General features: G+C 52.0%; 1 protein-coding gene and 1 pseudogene across 21 annotated transcripts in view; both read left to right on the top strand.

Moving 5' to 3' along the window:
- Positions 1 to 1242: 1242 nt before the first annotated feature.
- The window catches only part of DYSF (dysferlin), a 223026-nt gene continuing 207083 nt past the window's right edge, over positions 1243 to 17185 (top strand). For 5 of the 21 annotated variants that reach the window (XM_055539693.1, XM_055539689.1, XM_055539691.1 and 2 more), the window contains exon 1: positions 1244 to 1760. In XM_055539693.1, coding sequence (XP_055395668.1) covers positions 1673 to 1760 — 88 coding nt within the window. In that variant the 5' untranslated portion in view covers positions 1244 to 1672. Of the gene's footprint in view, positions 1761 to 13310; positions 13537 to 17185 lie in introns of those variants that run through there. The other 16 variants (XM_055539682.1, XM_055539683.1, XM_055539678.1 and 13 more) reach the window with 8 other exon arrangements.
- On the top strand, positions 9061 to 9813 carry LOC129622876 (ATP synthase F(0) complex subunit C1, mitochondrial-like; annotated as a pseudogene).

The raw sequence follows: 17185 nt of genomic DNA, 5'->3' as shown, positions 1-17185 counted from the left end.
TTCCCCATCTATTTCCCATGAAGTGATGGGACCGGATGCCATGATCTTCGTTTTCTGAATGTTGAGTTTTAAGCCAACTTTTTCACTCTCCTCTTTCACTTTCATCAAGAGGCTTTTTAGTTCCTCTTCACTTTCTGCTATAAGGGTGGTGTCATCTGCATATCTGAGGTTATTGATATTTCTCCAGGCAATCTTGATTCCAGCTTGTGCTTCTTCCAGCCCAGCATTTCTCATGATGTACTCTGCATATAAGTTAAATAAGCAGGGTGACAATATACAGCCTTGACGTACTCCTTTTCCTATTTGGAACCGGTCTGTTGTTCCATGTCCAGTTCTAACTGTTGCTTCCTGACCTGCATACAGATTTCTCAAGAAGCAGGTCAGGTGGTCTGGTATTCCCATCTCTTTCAGAATTGTCTACAGTTTATTGTGATCCACACAGTCAAAGGCTTTGGCATAGTCAATAAAGCAGAAATAGATGTTTTTCTGGAACTCTCTTGCTTTTTTGATGATCCAGCGGATGTTGGCAATTTGGTCTCTGGTTCCTCTGCCTTTTCTAAAACCAGCTTGTACAACTGGAAATTCACGGTTCACATATTGCTGAAGCCTGGCTTGGAGAATTTTGAGCATTACTTTACTAGCGTGTGAGATGAGTGCAATTGTGTGGTAGTTCGAGCATTCTTTGGCATTGCCTTTCTTTGGGATTGGAATGAAAACTGACCTTTTCCAGTCCTGTGGCCACTGCTGAGTTTTCCAAATGTTCTGGCATATTGAGTGTAGCACTTTTATGGCATCATCTTTCAGGATTTGAAATAGCTCAACTGGAATTCCATCACCTTCACTAGCTTTCATATATACATGCAATTCACAGGAAAAAGTCTCAGTTGGTAAATAACCAAATGTTAATATTGTATTTTTTTCAGACTCAGCGATTTCTTTCTTTTATGCTTTTTGATTAAAGTAGTATGTGTTGTTTTTACAACCAGAGAAGAAGGGTACAAAGTTTTTAAGGCAGCCAGCGCTGCCTCTCAATGAAATTCCTCAACTCTGTCTGGAAAGCGCCGGCCCTGTGCCTGCTCCCCAGAGCGTCCCCGGGGCGGTCTGGCTGGCGGCGAGGGAGAGTGCTGGAATCCCCGCGGTGGGAGGCCACCGGATTGGCGTCGCGCACTGCCCGAGGTGGAAGGTCAGGGGAGGGACCAGGTCTTTCTCCCGTCCTGGAGCGAGATCTGGACTGCGCTGGGCGCCCGCAACCCCGGTGCAGCCCTCAGCCGGCGCGGCCGCCGCCCAGTCCGCTGTTCCACCGCCAGGTGCAAAATGCCGTGTCATTGGGAGAGTCTGCGGCCGGAGCATTGAATTACAGCTTAGCCAAGCTCGCGCAGGGCGGCGCGGGTGGAAGATGAGCAGAAGCCCCTGTTCTCGCAGCGCCCGCTGACAAGCGGGCTAAGCGTAGCCCGGGGCGCTGACCGAGTGGAGGCCAGTGGAGCAGCCCGAGACTGGCCTGTTTTTTCTCCTTCAAGAGCCGTTGCTTTGAGCTGGGAGTCAGTTATCCGAGCCAGTCTCCCTCCACCAGCCCTCTGCAGTGAGGGGACCCACGAGCTGCGCCTCGGCAATCCCCAACCTTCCCCAGCCCTCTCCGCGCCCTGGGTGCACGGGATCCTGACTCCCATCAGTCATGCTGAGGGTCTTCATCCTCTACGCGGAGAATGTCCACACCCCTGACACCGACATCAGCGATGCCTACTGCTCCGCGGTGTTTGCAGGTAGGAGGGGCCCGCGATCCTTCCCGGAAAGATGGGGTGGGAGTTGGAGAGGGGACGCCGCGGCTCTCCACCTCGAACACCGGAATGTGAGAGATAAGACTCCTCGGCCAGATTGACTTTGAGTGTTCCAAAAACACTCACTCGGAGAGAGGCGACTCGGAGAAATGGAGGCAAGAGGGAGAGGTGGTCAGCGGCCCGGAAGCTGAGCCCCGGCTGGGGCTAGGAGGGGCCTGGGGGGCAAGACCAGCATCTATCCTCGCACTCGCTGGATCTCTTAAAAGAAACCTTTTTGCATTGTGTGCTGCAAAGCGTTGTGTTGCAGGGCTCCCCGCCTCTCCCCGGAAGACTGGTCCCAGGGCTATTTATAATCCAACTCTCTTGCCTTGGCCGGGGCCTGGCGGCTGCCCTCGCCCTTTACTCTCTACCACAGGCTGGGCCGGCAGGCAGGCGCACACTGGGAACAGAGGCACCGCCCATCGGTCCAGGGGTCCTACTCTTGCTTTCTGGCACAGGATGCGGAAATTCAGCATTTTGGGGGTGGCATCCCCATCATCAGGTGGAGGAGCCTGCTCCCCCATCAGACTGAGACCATCCACAGGAAGGTCTTTCATGGTGATGAATGGACTTCTCCAGGAGGTGAGGGCTGGGCTCAGGCTGCTTCTCTGGGACTTTCTGTGGGCGAAGCCAGAGCTGGGGTCTATGGGCCTGTGTGTTTGGAGCCTTACTGGAGGACAAGGACCAGAGAACTTGTGTGGGCCCGCTGCCCCACCCACTCTGTGGGTTTGCTTTCAGCCTCTATACCTGTCACTCCCTTTCTCCTTCAAGATCTAGCTACATCCCAGGCCTCCGGAAATCCCTGGCCATCCAATGGACTCGTTCCCTGTTCCCAGACACCCCTGTGCCCATAGGCTCCCAGACACATGCACACATGAAATGCAGGTGACACTTGCAAGTTCCAAGGAGTAGAAACTCACAGAATGCAGGCATGTGTCCACAGCAGTGTGCTTGCGTGCACACACACACACACACACACACAAGCACACACACACTCCTGGGGGTGAGATTTCAGGTTTCTCGAGGAGGAGCTGCTGAATGGGCCCTTGGCTGGAAAGCAATGTGCTCCAGGGTGAGGGGTAGGGGGAGGTGACACTCTGGCTGTGCTCTTTTCCTGACACCTTGCTTTGAACTGTTCTGACCAGTTTCCTACAGTTGCCTTCGGAAATGCGCTTTATCAAGGTGTTTCCAGGGGGAGAATGAGGGTGTGAATGGGGTGGCGGGGTGGGGGTGGGGGGTGCCTCCACACTTCTACAACCTCAGCTCTGTGCAGGCCAGGACAGTGGTTCATCTGAAAGGCCCAGATGTGCAGCCTAGCTGAGGGCCCTGGGCTTGGAGCTGCAGACCTCCTGGGAGCCCCGTCCACTCTGTAAATAACCCCCTGGCTGAGGGGAAGGAGGATACGCTGCTGCCAGAGGGAAACAAGCACCCTGGGCTTTGAGCATCCGTCTCCCTCAGCTCATCCGCCCCACCCAGCCCTTCATCCCTGTCCCAGGGCTGAGCCCACCCTGTGGATGGCACCTTCTGGAGCTGTCTAGTACAAATGAAATGCAAGAAGGGCCACTTTGGCGCTCCTGCCTCTGTTCTCAGGGGCCTTGTCTCCTCTGATGACCACTCAGCTTGAACCAGATTTTCATTCACCTTCTCTGACCACACTCCCACCTCCCAACACCTCCCCCCAATACACACACACACTTTCCCCAGACTTCACAATGCCCCCACCCAGACCAAGCTCAGAACCCTAGTAAGAGAAAGGAAAGAATGAAGAATGGTTAATGAATGGGGAAGCACTTTCTAACCCTGGAAGTGCTTTACCCACCGGAAGTCCCTCTGGCATGGTTCCTCTCCTTTCATAATTTCCTACTTCTGCCCCAGGGCTGTCTGTGGAGCAATCGCTCATCTTTTATCCTCCCCCCAAATGAGTCCCCCCACCATTTGTCTGCTGTCAGTCTGCAGTCCTCCCCTTTGTCTGCAGCCAGCTCCTCTGAGAGGGCTCCCCCTTCCCTGGCGGTAAAGGAAATATGTTGCCTGTGCTGACTGGGAGTGCCCCCAGCCTTTAGAGGGGGCTGTCTGGATGCCCCAACTCCCAGCCATCACAATCACTGCCAGGCAGTCATGGGGAGCTCAGGCCCTCCCTCCCCCAGCCCTGGCCACAGTCCACTTCCTGTGTGTTGGCCAAGCTCTTAACTTATGTCCAAATTCGGCCTCCCCGCAGCATCAGGCTAGCTCCGCCTCCTCCTCCCGGCCAGGGACAGGTTGCTAAATGATTACACAGAAGGCTCTGGTCTCAGGGACACACTACTCAGAGCAGAATGCCCTTCTGGGAAGCCTCCCCTCACCAACTGGCTGGGAACTGGCCTTCTCAGACCTGTTAGGTTTGGAAACCATGGACTTCCCGCCCCCCCCACCTTTGGCTACCTGTTTGGAATATCCTGTAATTTAACAAGTGTCTCCATGCATGCCTAAGTTCACTTCCTGTTCACAGTAGCTTTGTGAGGCCATTGGGCAGGGATATTATCCCCTTTGACAGATGAGCAGAGCAGATAGGCCCAGAGAAAGGCAGGGGCCTGGCCAAGGTTACACAGCGGCCAAAGCATCCACCACACCACCCCCATCATCATGCCCTTTGTTGTTCTCAGCGTCTGTGCTCATGAATAAGAAAGTGCTTTGAAAAGCATACCATGCACTGCCCACACACGAGGCACCCTGGACCCCAGCCAGAGCTAGGGAGGGCTGTGCGTGGGGTACCCGGGCTGGGCTGAGTCAAAGTGGGGGGAGTGCCAGGCTGCAGGGAGTGCAGTGTATGACAAATGACCCAGAGATGGGGATTCCAATTCTGAACATGTGTATTCATCACAGTGAGAGAGAATAGTCATTCATTAAGCATAATGTACTATTTTCATACGCTGTCTCTTTAAAACCCACAACAATCCTATGAGATGTACTTAAATGATATTGTGCTTCCTAGGTGTAAGCTCTGTTCTAAATAGAGCTCACTTACTATGAGCTCTATCATGTTCAAGTTGCTCAATTTGTACCAGGCCCTTATATGTAGATCCTTAATCCTTCTAGCAGCCATATATGGTAGTAACCATTATCACCCACACTCTACAGCACGCAGAAGTTAAGTCACGCTAGTCACTCGTGGAGTCAGGATTCAGGCTCACATGCTCTGGCTCTGGAACCCTGTTGTCTTTAACTGCCCTACCACTTCCCTCTGGCCTTCGCTCTGATTTACAAAAGGCTAGCAGTAAAGGGTGGAGAGACAGAAATGAACCCAGCTCTGGCTCACACCCTGGAGCCCCATCTCCATCTGCACGTGGCTCCTCACACCTTGTCTTGCCTCACACTTTTTGTCCCTGCTGCCACTGGCTCTTTCTCCCTCGGACTCTGACATCCTCGATCTCATTCTCTAGTCTGAAGGATGCTTTCTTATCTCAGAGGGGTCTCTGCCCTTCTGCATCTTGCAGGTCCAGTCACCGCTTGGTCCAGGGTGCTCCCTCTGGGCAGAACTCTTGTGCTAGGCCATTTCAAGCCTTCTGTTAGGCCTGTGGTGGCTCTTAAGGGTCTGATAAGCTGAGGCTAGGGTCATGCATCCCATGGCACTGAGGTGGGCAGCCTGCAGTGGGGGTGGCAGGCACTTGGGGGCCTCTGAAAAGGGAGCACTGTAACCTTAGGCCCCCAGCTTAGCCGATCCATCGGGGGGTGGGGTGGCACTCAGGAGTGAAGCCTCAGTCACATTCCAGTGGGATAAGAGCACTGAACAAGAGCGGAAGAAGGATGGTAGCCTAGAGTTCTGGCTGTAGACCCAGACTACCTAGGACCTTGGGTGTGGAATTCCAGCTCCGCCACTTTCCAGCGGTGTGTGTGTCTTTGGGCAAGTTACTTAACCACTCTGTGCTCGGTTTCCCCACCTATGAAATGTTGATAATAATAGTACCTGTTTTGGAGGGATGGTTCTGAAGAGTTTATGTGTTAATCCATATAAAACACTTTGAATAATGCCCAGCACATAAATACACATTAACTATTTCACTATTATAATATATGATTATATATATTTAGCTCAGACAGTAAAGAATCTGTCTTAAAATGCAGAAGACCCAGGCTCTATCCCTGGATCGGGAAGATCCCCTGGAGAAGGAAGTGGAAACCCAATCCAGTATTCTTGCCTGGGAAATCCCATGGACAGAGGAGCCTGGTGGGCTACAGTCCATGGGGTCACAAAGAGTTGGACACGACTGAGTGACTAACAACATTCTAATTATTATCATGGTTAACATGTATTGTACATGTACTAAGAAATCATTGCACACATCCAAAAAGTCTTTCACAATCTTTTTGGCCTGGTCAGTCCTATCACCAGCTCTGTTGGTTCATTTACTGTCCAATCAGACTGGGCACACTGTGCTGAGCAGTGAGTGGTCATCCCTTCAGCCCCAGGGGACTCTGGCCCTGTCTCCTCTGGGAGCACTCCCCAGGGCAGTCCTTTCTGAGGCCAAGGCATTTGTCTACTTACCTAATGGCTGGCTGTGGCCATCAGGCTGGCTGGCCCTCCCCATCGGACTGGATCTTTCTTGGAACGAGCATCGCTCCTGTGACTCCCTGGGCCCACAAACCTTCTCAATCTCTCTCTCCAGGCCAAAATCTCTCTCTTTCTTTTCTTCCTGCATACTGGTCTCTCCTCAGATGGGTTCATTAGGCTGAAATGTTAACAGTTGTGCATCTCCTGTGAGCCAGGCAGGCTCTGGGCTGGAAGCCCTGGTGTTTGCTTTAACCATCCCAAGAGCTCTGTGAAGTAACATTCTCTTGATTTTACAGAAGTGGAAATAGACTCCAAAAGGTCAGATCTCATGCCCTGGGACACATGGCTAGAAAGGCAAGGACTGCAATGGACGCCCAGGGCCATCTAATTGTTCCTGCGATGGGCTATTCTTCCAGGCAGTTGGTCATGTGGTCATGGCCGTAACCAGAATCATTGTTGCCTGACACCCCTGGCAGACATGTGTGGGTGCCCCTCTAATCCCAGCTGGTTGTATTGGGATATCCACAGGACACAATTTCTTAAATGAATGTGGAGGTGGAGCAGAAGGATGCATTGGACTGTTCATACTCCTGTGAGTCTTTGGACTTGGACAAATGTGCCCTGAGGAATCCTGGAAGCTCACATGCAGAGTGTTCATCTCAAGGTTGGTGTAACTGGAAGCAGAGGGCAAGGTTTATTTGCTTCCTGGATAACCCATGTGAGGCTTTGGGGAAAAACAAGGCCCAGATATTAAGAGAGCTGAGCTAGAGGAGACCAGTGGACCAACTCCAAGAACAAAAAGAGGCTCTCCTTGAAGTAACTCCTCTTGACTGGCAGGGAGGAAGGACCCCAAATAGGGGACAGAAGAGGGTCATAAGCCCACATCCCCAGGGGAGCGTGGCAGGTGGTATAACTAAGGCCAGAGGGAGGAGCACATGCATATCTGGGTGAGTGCGGGTGTAGGGCGAGCTGAGAGGCACACTTCCGGCCAGAGGTGCTAGGTAATCAATGTTGGGCAGAAAATTAGGGCTTACAGGCCAGGTGTTCTGATTTTTCAACAGATGCTATAAATCCAGATCTCATAATGTTTAAAGTACAATTTTGTCATAAAATGTTGTGTTGATCAAAGACAACAGGTCTCTGTGCTGGGTGTGTCCCAGGAGACACCAGTGGCAGCATCTGATGGCTTCCACTGTGTTTAATCCTGGAGACCTAGGTCTGTGTCTCTTCAGGGAACAGGCAGCCAGGCCCCTCACTTGAGATGATCAGACAGCACCTATCTGTGGCTACACCACTGGGATGGCAGGGGTGAGCTTTAGTCCCCTCCCCTCTTACCTCTGTTAGCTCTGAAATGTCATTGTGGTTAACATGAAATTTTAAGTAAAAACTGGGCTTGCTATGCAAACTCAGCTTCAAAACAGGTCCCCTTCAGGCAGGAGATAGACAGGCGCCAGGCTGAACAGCTAGATTTTGTCTGCTGTCGACAGATACCCCAAAACAGCAGGAGGGAGGAGAAGCAAAGCATGACCAGGTAAGAGATCAAAGACCACATATTCCTTATTCTTAAAATCAAGGACACCTTCCCAGTTACACATGTGCAGAAAAGCTCCTTGGAGGTCAAACAGGGAGGGGCCTCCACCCCATAGTAAGTGATGTCAACCTACCCATAGGCCTCTTGGCTAAAATCCATCTTGGCTAAGAGATGCACACACACATGGGAGGACCCTGAGATAAACCAAGTACGGATCAGAACAAGGCAAAGCAAGATGACTGGCCACAGGAAACCCAGAAGAAATGCCCCATAAAAGCAATTTAAACTACCATGAGGGTGCGGCTCTCTCGCTCAGCCTGCCTGTGTGTCTGTCCACATGTCCTCTTTTCCCTCCTTGTAAACACTGTTTCCCTACTTTGTTTCTTTGTGGAAATTCATTTTCCACAAAGCCATATGGGCCAAGGTCGTCTCAGTGGCCAGTGGTCTAGCAGCCAGGACTCAGAGCTCTCATTAATTACTGTAGCCTGACTTCAGTCTCTGACTGAGAACCAAAATCGTGCTTCAAGCCACTGTAGGTCAAGAACACCTTTACCCACTTGCTCCCCGATGGTGACTCCTAAGCCTGCCCTGTCGCCTTTGCAGTGGGGCTGGAGTTGTCTAGGGTGCTGAGGAGCTGCCCTTACCTGGGCCCTTAGGTAGGGTGCAGATTTGGCTGTTGGTTAGAGAACCTTAACTGAGGGTGGGGGGCATGCATGATGGTCACTCTCGTAATGTTTGCTGCATAGGCAGCCCTGACTGGTAAAATACTGACCCACTGGGCTGCCCAGGCCTCCGGATCCTTCTGTCCTGTTTCTCTGCTATAACTTGTGGTCCCTTTGACAACATGGTTGATGTGGTGGACATTGTGCTTGGCTCTCCAGTGTCCCTTCCATACCGTGATGAGGCTAAACCAGTGGTTCTCAAAGAGGATAGTACTGCCCCCAGTGGGTATTTTGCATATGATGATTTGGGATATGTTTCCACTGCAGCCGGCAGGACAGCATTAGCCTTCCTCTTCATTGAGGCTTCCCTTCCCTGGTGGCTCAGATGGTAAAGAATCTGCCTGCAATGCAGGGTAAAGAATCTGCCTGTGCTTAAAGCTAAAGCCGGGACGTGAGTCAGTCATCTTAGCTGGGTGAGTACTGTGGTCTGAGCAGGGGCAGCAGGACAGTGGGAATAGACTGAAAAAAATGTAGGCCTCCGGAGCGCTGCTCAGTCCTGCCTCTCTGATGTGCTCTTGTACCAGGGGTCTGATCAGGCCTATGTCTGCCTCCTTCCTGAGTAGGCCAAAGAGCCCATCTGAACAGCCTTCCTACAGCAGTGTCTCACTCCGGGTGGCTTGATGGAAATTCCAGACCAGTGTTGTCTCCTGGCACATTGACACAGTGGCCAAGTTTACTGGCACTGGGGCTGCCACAGTTGGTATGGCTGGTTCAGGGGCCGGCATTGGAACAGTGTTTGGCAGCTTGGTCCTTGGCTATGCAAGAAACCCATCTCTGAAGCAGCAGCTCTTTTCCAGCACCATTCTGGGCTTTGTCCTGTCTGAGGGGCTTTTCTGTTTATGGCCACCCTCCTCATCCTCTTCACCACATGAGGCTCCATGGAGGTCACCTACCCACCGCTGCTGCTTTGACTCCAGGCCATGCTCAGTGCTGGAGTGTGCTAACTTCTACCATTAAACACAATGTTTCTCTTTAAAAAAAAAAAAAAAATCGACTTGCAGTGCAGAAGACCCAGTAAGATCCCTGGGTCAGGAAGATACCTGGAGAAGGGAATAGCAACCCACTCCAGTATTCTTGCCTAGAGAATTCCATGGACAGAGGAACCTGGCAGGGTTTGCAAAGAGTAACCCAGTCCATGGGCTTGCAAAGAGTGGAACACAACTGAGACAATAACACTTTGGTGTTGGAGAAGACTCTTGAGAGTTCCTTGCACTGCTAGGAGATCCAACCAGTCCATTCTGAAGGAAATCAGCCCTGGGATTTCTTTGGAAGGAATGATGCTAAAGCTGAAACTCCAGTACTTTGGCCACCTCATGCGAAGAGTTGACTCATTGGAAAAGACTCTGATGCTGGGAGGGATTGGGGGCAGGAGGAGAAGGGGACGACAGAGGATGAGATGGCTGGATGGCATCACTGACTCGATGGACATGAGTCTGAGTGAACTCCAGGAGTTGGTGATGGACAGGGAGGCCTGGTGTGCTGCAATTCATGGGGTCGCAAAGAGTTGGACAGAACTGAGTGAACTGAACTGATTGTATAGGTTATCACTTGGATTGCTGGCCACATCCAGCTGTGAGCGAATTCTGGGAAATGTAGTTTATCTATGTGGGTGACCATGTGTCCAGGTCGGAGTCCTTGGAACATTTCTGTGGAAGGAGGGGAGAACAACTTTGAGGGCGACAAGTGGAGATCTCAGCACACTGTCCACAAGAGCTACATTCCTGATGCAAGTCCCCTTGGGAGGAAGCCCCCTTGAGGATTTGGCTCCAGGATGATGTCTCCAAGGGATCAGTCAACCATCCAATCAGTGAGAAGTGAAGTTGGAAATTGGGATGGGAAGAGAAGCCCCAGGAAGTTCCAGGGCTCATGCCACCAGCTGCTGTTTTTCTGGTGTACAGAGCAACTGTGTGAAGACCCTGTTCCTTGGAAATACGCCAAGTGTTTGTAAAAGTTCCACACATTTCCTATGCTGTCTCTGACCTAATTAGAGCAGGTCTGGGGGGCACGGTGTGGCATGCTGGGGAAAACAGCAAAGCCAGGAATCATTGTGATGGTAAAAAAAAATCCCTAGTCATCATATCCAAAATTCCCCATAGAGGGCAGTAGTATCCTCTTTGAGACCTGCCTGCCTAACCAAATCCTAGGGTGGAAGGGACACAGCCAAGTACAATGTCCACCACACCAACCCCAGGCCAGCCCTTGCTTGCACTGGGAACACCTGGCTGCCTGAGACAAACTTGGTCTCTCCCCTCAGTGACCGACTTCACCATCTAGCTAGACATCAAACCAGCAATTAAACAAATAGGTATTGCTTATAATTGGGATGAAAGCTAAGAAGGAAAAGTGCTGTTGTGCAGTGGTTTGCCAGAAGAGCCAACCTAGATCAGGTCAGAGGCTTCTCATGGAAGCGATGAGGCCTGAAGGATGAGTGGGGGTGGCCCTTTAAAAGAACGGGAAGGCAGGAGAGCTCTGAGTTTGGAGGGAGCTCAAAATACTCCAGAAACTGGAAGTCACTGGAGCTCAGAGAGTGAGGGGCTGAGTGCTCTTACCTTGTATGCAGGGGAAAGGGAGTTGGGCTTTATTCCAAGAGCATGGGAGGCCTTGGAGGGATTTTACAAAGAGTGTGTGTTTGTGTGTGTGTGTGTGTGTGTGTGACTGATTATATTTAAGATCACCTGGCTCCTGTGTGGAGGCACATGGATGCTGTGGGCACATAGACCGTACCAAAGTCAGCAAGGATGATTTAGGCTGTAAGTGAAATCCTATCTCAAAATGACTTTAATAATAAACAGTCTTAAAGTGATCTTCATTCCCAATACAAGTCCTCTGGGGAGGAAGCCCCGTTAGTATCAGGCCCCAGTATGATCCAGAGACCTGGTGGGCTCTGGGCACATAGAGTGGACAGCTCCAGACATCCCGGACACAGGCAGACTCCATTTTATTTTTCTCTGGTCTGCCGCCCTTGGTGTCTGCTACATCTTAGAGCTGGCTAACAATTGGATCTACACGCTTCCTTATTCTCACAAAGTGGGACAGGGAGTTGGGCTTGCCCAGTCACGAAGAACAAGTTATCCCTCCGGGAGAACAACTTGGGACATATATGCCCATCGCTGAACCAAGAGCTATTGCCAGGTGATGGGCTTAGTTAGGTCAGGATCTGGAGCTAGGGCTGGAAGTAGTACCCAAATAGTTGGGTTCTGCTGAGAGAGAGGAACTTTGGATGTTGGAGAGGAAGTAAGTGGCCATCGCATTATGAGAGTGAGTGGGGTCACTCAGGGAGAGCGGAAAAATCAGGAGGAAGAGGGCAGAAGCCAACTGGAGGAGGGATGGCCTTTAACTGGGGAGAGGACAGCCTTAGACTTGTCTTTGAGTGGGTGAGGGGGATAGGATCTAGTGCCCAAGCTCCCAGCCGGGCTTTGCAGTACAAACGATTCGTTTATTAACAGCAGGAGAGCAAAAGGTTTGGGCACAGAAGCTGGTGGGGTTTAGGAGCCTGGGAGCCTGGGGCGTTCTCTCCTTTGCATACAGTAAGCAACCTGAGAGTGAGGGTGGTGATGGGGTGCTGTAAATTTGGGGAGCGAAAAGTATGAAGTAGTTGTCTAGGAGAGAGTGTGACTGAAGAGACTGCGGTGATGTAGGGTCACTGCTTATTGGCAGTCAGGATCCCCCTGAGTCTGGGGTGGGACATAGCAGGTGAGGCTGGCAGGGTAGCTGTGTTATTCTCCAACACCAGTTAGCGCTTAAGGGACAGAGGTGGAGGAGGTGAAGCTGGATTTCACCAGGTGACAGTCACCTGAAAATGCTGGAGCCTCAAAACAAGACAAGGGGAAGAGAGTTGGGGTTTTGTGCAGCGGAATGGGGATAACTGGTCACGGAACGGAGGCCGAGTGAGGAAGCTAGTGAGCACCTGGGAGGTGGGAGGAAGGGCAGCGCCCGTCGGGCACTCGGTGCAGGTCTAGAGGTGGGAAGCCCGCCACCTGTGATCGTCAGCTGGAAAGGAATCAGACTTAACACGGGAACGCATGCTAAAGGCTGTCACCGCTCGAGGCTCACACTAAAAAGCAGTTCCGCCCACGGGGTGGGGGATGGGGGGCGGGTGGTGGCAGGGGACCTAGAGATTGCTTTCGGGATGTTGCAGAGCAGCTCCAAGAGAACAGGACACAGACCTCCGCCTCCGGAGATGAGTGACCCCAGATCACTGATCTGAGAAGGCTCAGAGGCCCTTCCCGAGAGTTCGAGCGTCGGAGTCTCTCGGGTCTCCGGGAGCACCGAGGGTGGGCCAAGGCCAGCGGCGCGTGGGGGCGGGAGGTGCCGTTCGGCCTTCTCCTTCTTTAGTGCTCCCAGCGCGTGCAGTTTTCCGCGGACACACTGTGGTCCCTGCAGCCGGGTTTCCCCCACCTCGCGCCTGCACACCCAGTTCCTTGGCGCGCCACCCTTTGCGCAGCGGCAGGAGAGCCGCGGACAAGAAGTCGGCCCTGGTGCGCTCCGGGCCCAGGCGCGCTCGCCGCTCCGGGAGCCGGGTGGTACTGACTGCCGCTTTCCTGCCGCTCAGCCGAGCGGTGCGCCCGGCGTCAACGGCGCTTCCATTCCTGGCGGGGGCGGGGACCGGCGGAGGGGACCAGCGCCCCCGCCAGCGCCCGTCTGAGCTTTGGCCCGTCCCGCCCCCCGCCGGCAGGGCGGATCCGCATCGGGGCCGGAGGGGAGGGTCCACCCAGAGGGTGTCCGGTGTCCTCTCCGCGGCCTCTCCAGGCGTCGGGACTTGTCCGCGGAGGCGCAGCGGAGGCGACAGCTCGCTCCTCTTTGGCGCGGCTGCTGCGGAGCCGGGCGCTTGCTCGGCGGGGGCCGGCCGAACCATGCTGAGCTGCCAGCTGGTGAGGGCCAGCAACCTCCCCAGTCTGAAGAAGGACCGGCGCAGCGACCCGGTCGCCAGCCTGACTTTCCGAGGTGAGAGCCCCTTGGCCGCCGCGCCCGCTCGCCCGCGCCACCCGCCAGCGCGCGCACCGCTGGGTCGGCCACCCCAGCTAGCGCACTCACCAGGCCAAAGTTTCCTCCCCTGTCAGCAAGGACAGAAATCTCAGAGAAATCTCGGACCTGTCTTCTTCAGAGGGGGCAAGGAGGATGCAGTCGAGCAAGAAAAATGCCATGGTGCTCAGAAATTTTGGAAACCGGAAGCGCCGTAATATGTCGATAGTTGCACTTCTAAGACCGATACTCGGGTGATACCGTGCGAGCCTTAGCAGGCAGTCATGAGGGTGGGCTGGAGGATGAATGCAGAGAGAGAATAGGATTGCTTAAAAATTGGGCGTGGAGACCGTGAGAGTTGTGTCTTGGTTTCATTCATTCATTCGTCCGTCTTTCTTCAACACTGGCCGCCTTGAATTCGTCTCAGTTGGGAGGAAAAGGGATAGAATAGGGCGGATATGGCCTTGATACAAGGAATTTTGAGTGTTTTAGGAAGTCTTTTAAAATGCCAAGATCCTAAATGCCGTCTGTGGGTAATTAGTCAAGAGAGAGTCTACAGTTTGGGGGAAACACCCCTAAGGACTCACACCCGCCCCCTTCTCACCAGACACCCTTAATCCTCACTTAAAGGCGGACATTCCCGTGGGAGGAGGTGTCTCGGGAGGGGAAAGGGAAGAGGAAGGACCTGTCAAAATTAAGAGAAGGAACAATGGCTGTGAGTCAGGACCCCAGTTCTGCAAAGAAAGATAATTAAGGAAAGGGGAGAGGGTTTTCCTCTTAACATATCCTGTGGCTTTGTGGAAGTACAAATATCCTGTGGTTCTGTGGAATTAAAAATTTGCGCAGCACAAAAGGTGGTCAAACGTAGAGGGATAAATGGCTGGTGTTTTCAGGAGGCTTGGAAAAGGTGGGGACACCATGGCGGCTCTTTAGTTCTGACCCACAATATCCATCTGCTCCCCCAGCACCCCAAAATATTGATAACCATAGATGAAAGACACAGTTTGGCAAAGTGAGAGCTAACTGTAGCTTTTATTCTTTGTTATGGGACGGTTTTCATTTTATTCCTTTTTTTGAAAAGTGTAAGTTGAAACAGTTTAGAAAACCTTTCTACTTCCATTAATTGGTGCTATTCCTGGGTGCCTACAATGCAATGCAGTGTCAAGACAGGTCCCTAGCTGTCCCTTAGGCTCAGATTCTGACTAAGCCATTCTTGTGTGAAATTATAGGGCCAACTGGCTGGGAAAGACTTCCCAAGGACCCTGAGCCCAGGGCCCTTTATCAGCCTTGAGCCTACTAGATGATATGGATCTCTTCTGCATCTTTTCACCACTCTCTTTCCCTGGTTCTCCAACAATTGTGTGATAGCTACTAATCCCCCTGTTCTGCAGGCAAGGACATGGAAACCTGGGGAAGTTAATTAAATGCTGTGTCCCAATCATGGCAGGGAGGACTTGAGTGGGCAGTGCCCTTGAGTCCAAATCTATTGAGGTCCCTCTCTGCAGTTGAACCTGCCCAACTGAGCACGTGCACCTGTTGCCCTCTCCCCAGCTCTGCATTCCCCACCCTTTACAATGCCTTACTATTTATTCTCACTGGTGAGCTCCTAGCAAAACTGAAATATAGCGGGATGTACCATCTCCAACTGTTCAAAGTCTGTTCATCTTTCAAAGCCCAGCTACAATGCCACCTTCTCCAGGAAGGCACCCAGGAGTCCCTTGACTGTCATTAGCCTCTCCTCTCTGGATGCTCAGCGCCTTGTTGCCCTCTGCACACCTTGTGTGCACTCTGGTGCACACACCCCAGCTGACCTGTGCTCAGTACTCTGCTCCATAGTTAACATCACACGGCTCCTTGCGGGTAGCGACTTCACCAGGATTCCCAGTGCTAGCAAACCGGGTGTATTCTCTAGTGTGTGCCCCATTCTGGCCCAGTTTCTCACCATCTTCCAGAAGTGCCTGGGGGTCGCAACAATCTGGGGGAAGTGGTCCTTATGTTTTACTGTGCCTCAGAGTCTTCTGGAGAGTGTGCTTGACACACAGATTCCTGGGTCCCCTCCATAGAAGTTCTGATGCAGCAGATGGAAGTGACCTAAGAATTAGCACTTCCACACCTGAGGCAGGTCATTTTGGAACCACATCTCGAGAGAAATTGATGTGAAATGTGGTGAAAGGTGAAATTAATGTGACTTCCCCCACCCTATGGGGATATTCATGCTGGAGTTTGGGGCTGAGCGGATGCTTAGGGAAAGAGGCTGTTGGAATCAGACCCAGAATTTACAGATCCTCTAGCCTGGGGTACTTAGCCCTGGCTGTACATCAGAATTGTGTGGCGGAGCTTTTTAAAAGACCACAGCCAGACTCCTTGTTCCTCCTCTCTTGAAGCTGAGTTTCTGGGAGGAGGGGCCCAGATACAGGTATTTCTAAAAAATCTCCAAATGTTCAGGAAGCGTAATTGTGGGGTGAGAAGCCTTGCTGGAGCCTGTCACAGCACAGAGGGGACGGGCCTGCTTGCAGAGAGGCCACCACACCATGTGCTGGGCTCCCATCCGGAGTCCGAGGTGCAGGCGCCTGGTCAGGCCCACTGTCTCACAGTTGTTCCTGGCATTTCAGGCTCGGATGTAATTTCAGGACCTGCTTCCCAAAATAGACTATGAGATCTGGGAGGTTGGACTCTGAGGGTGCTTTTTTGGGTTCCCTCTCTCGGGGCTTTAGGATAGAGGCTTTTAATGAATACCTACCATCCCTTTGTTCTTGTATTAATTAATTGGTTAGCATGACTGACTACTACAAGTGCCTGAGCTGTGGTAGAGATAGTTCCCTGACCAGCTTCGAGAATGAACAGCTTCATTTCCTATAGCATTTAATGATCTGTATCTTTCTTCTGCCCTCTCTATTTTCCACCCTCTACAGTCATGATTTATATCCTTTTATTCACTCATTTTGTTACTGAACAAATATTTATTGGGTATCTACTACATGTTGGGTGATGCTTGGGGGTCTGGGGATACATCCAAGAACGAAACCAGATCCCTGTTCCCTTAGAGCTCAGACATCTAATTTCCTTGAGGGTCAGCTCTCCTGTGCCCCCACTTGGTAACTTTCTACCCTGCTTCCCCCAGGCTCACCAGCCAGAACCCGAATCATGTCTGCCCCTTCCTTCTGCTTCCTCCCATCAGGTCCTCTCTTCCTCCCTCTGTCTTACCAGTTACTCCTTCTCCCTTCTCCCTCCCCTCTCTTCTATCTTCTGGGGAATCTTTTCGATCCATCTGTAGGTGGACCCACATGACTTACCTGTATAGGGAACGTGGGATGCAGGGCCACTGGACTCTCTGAATCTGGATTTTTGAATAGTAAAAGTAACTTTAAAACATTGACAATAGCTCATTTTCTTTAGATGAACTTAGTATGTAGTCAGTGTTAAAAAAAAGGCTATATTACATAAAGGAATGGGGCTTCCCTGGTGGCTCAGACAGTAAAGAATCTGCCTGGAATGCAGAAGAACCGTGTTCAATCCCTGGGTCAGGAAGAGCCCTTGGAGAAGGGAATGGCAACCCACTCCATTATTTTTACCTGGAGAATCCCATGGACAGAGGAGCCTAGTGGGCTGCAGTCCATGGGGTCACAAAGAG

This window comes from Bubalus kerabau, chromosome 11 (assembly GCF_029407905.1).
Source record: "Bubalus kerabau isolate K-KA32 ecotype Philippines breed swamp buffalo chromosome 11, PCC_UOA_SB_1v2, whole genome shotgun sequence".
Lineage (NCBI taxonomy): Eukaryota > Metazoa > Chordata > Mammalia > Artiodactyla > Bovidae > Bubalus > Bubalus kerabau.
Note: the sequence above shows the minus strand (reverse complement) of the source record. Positions and strands in the feature narration are given on the sequence as shown.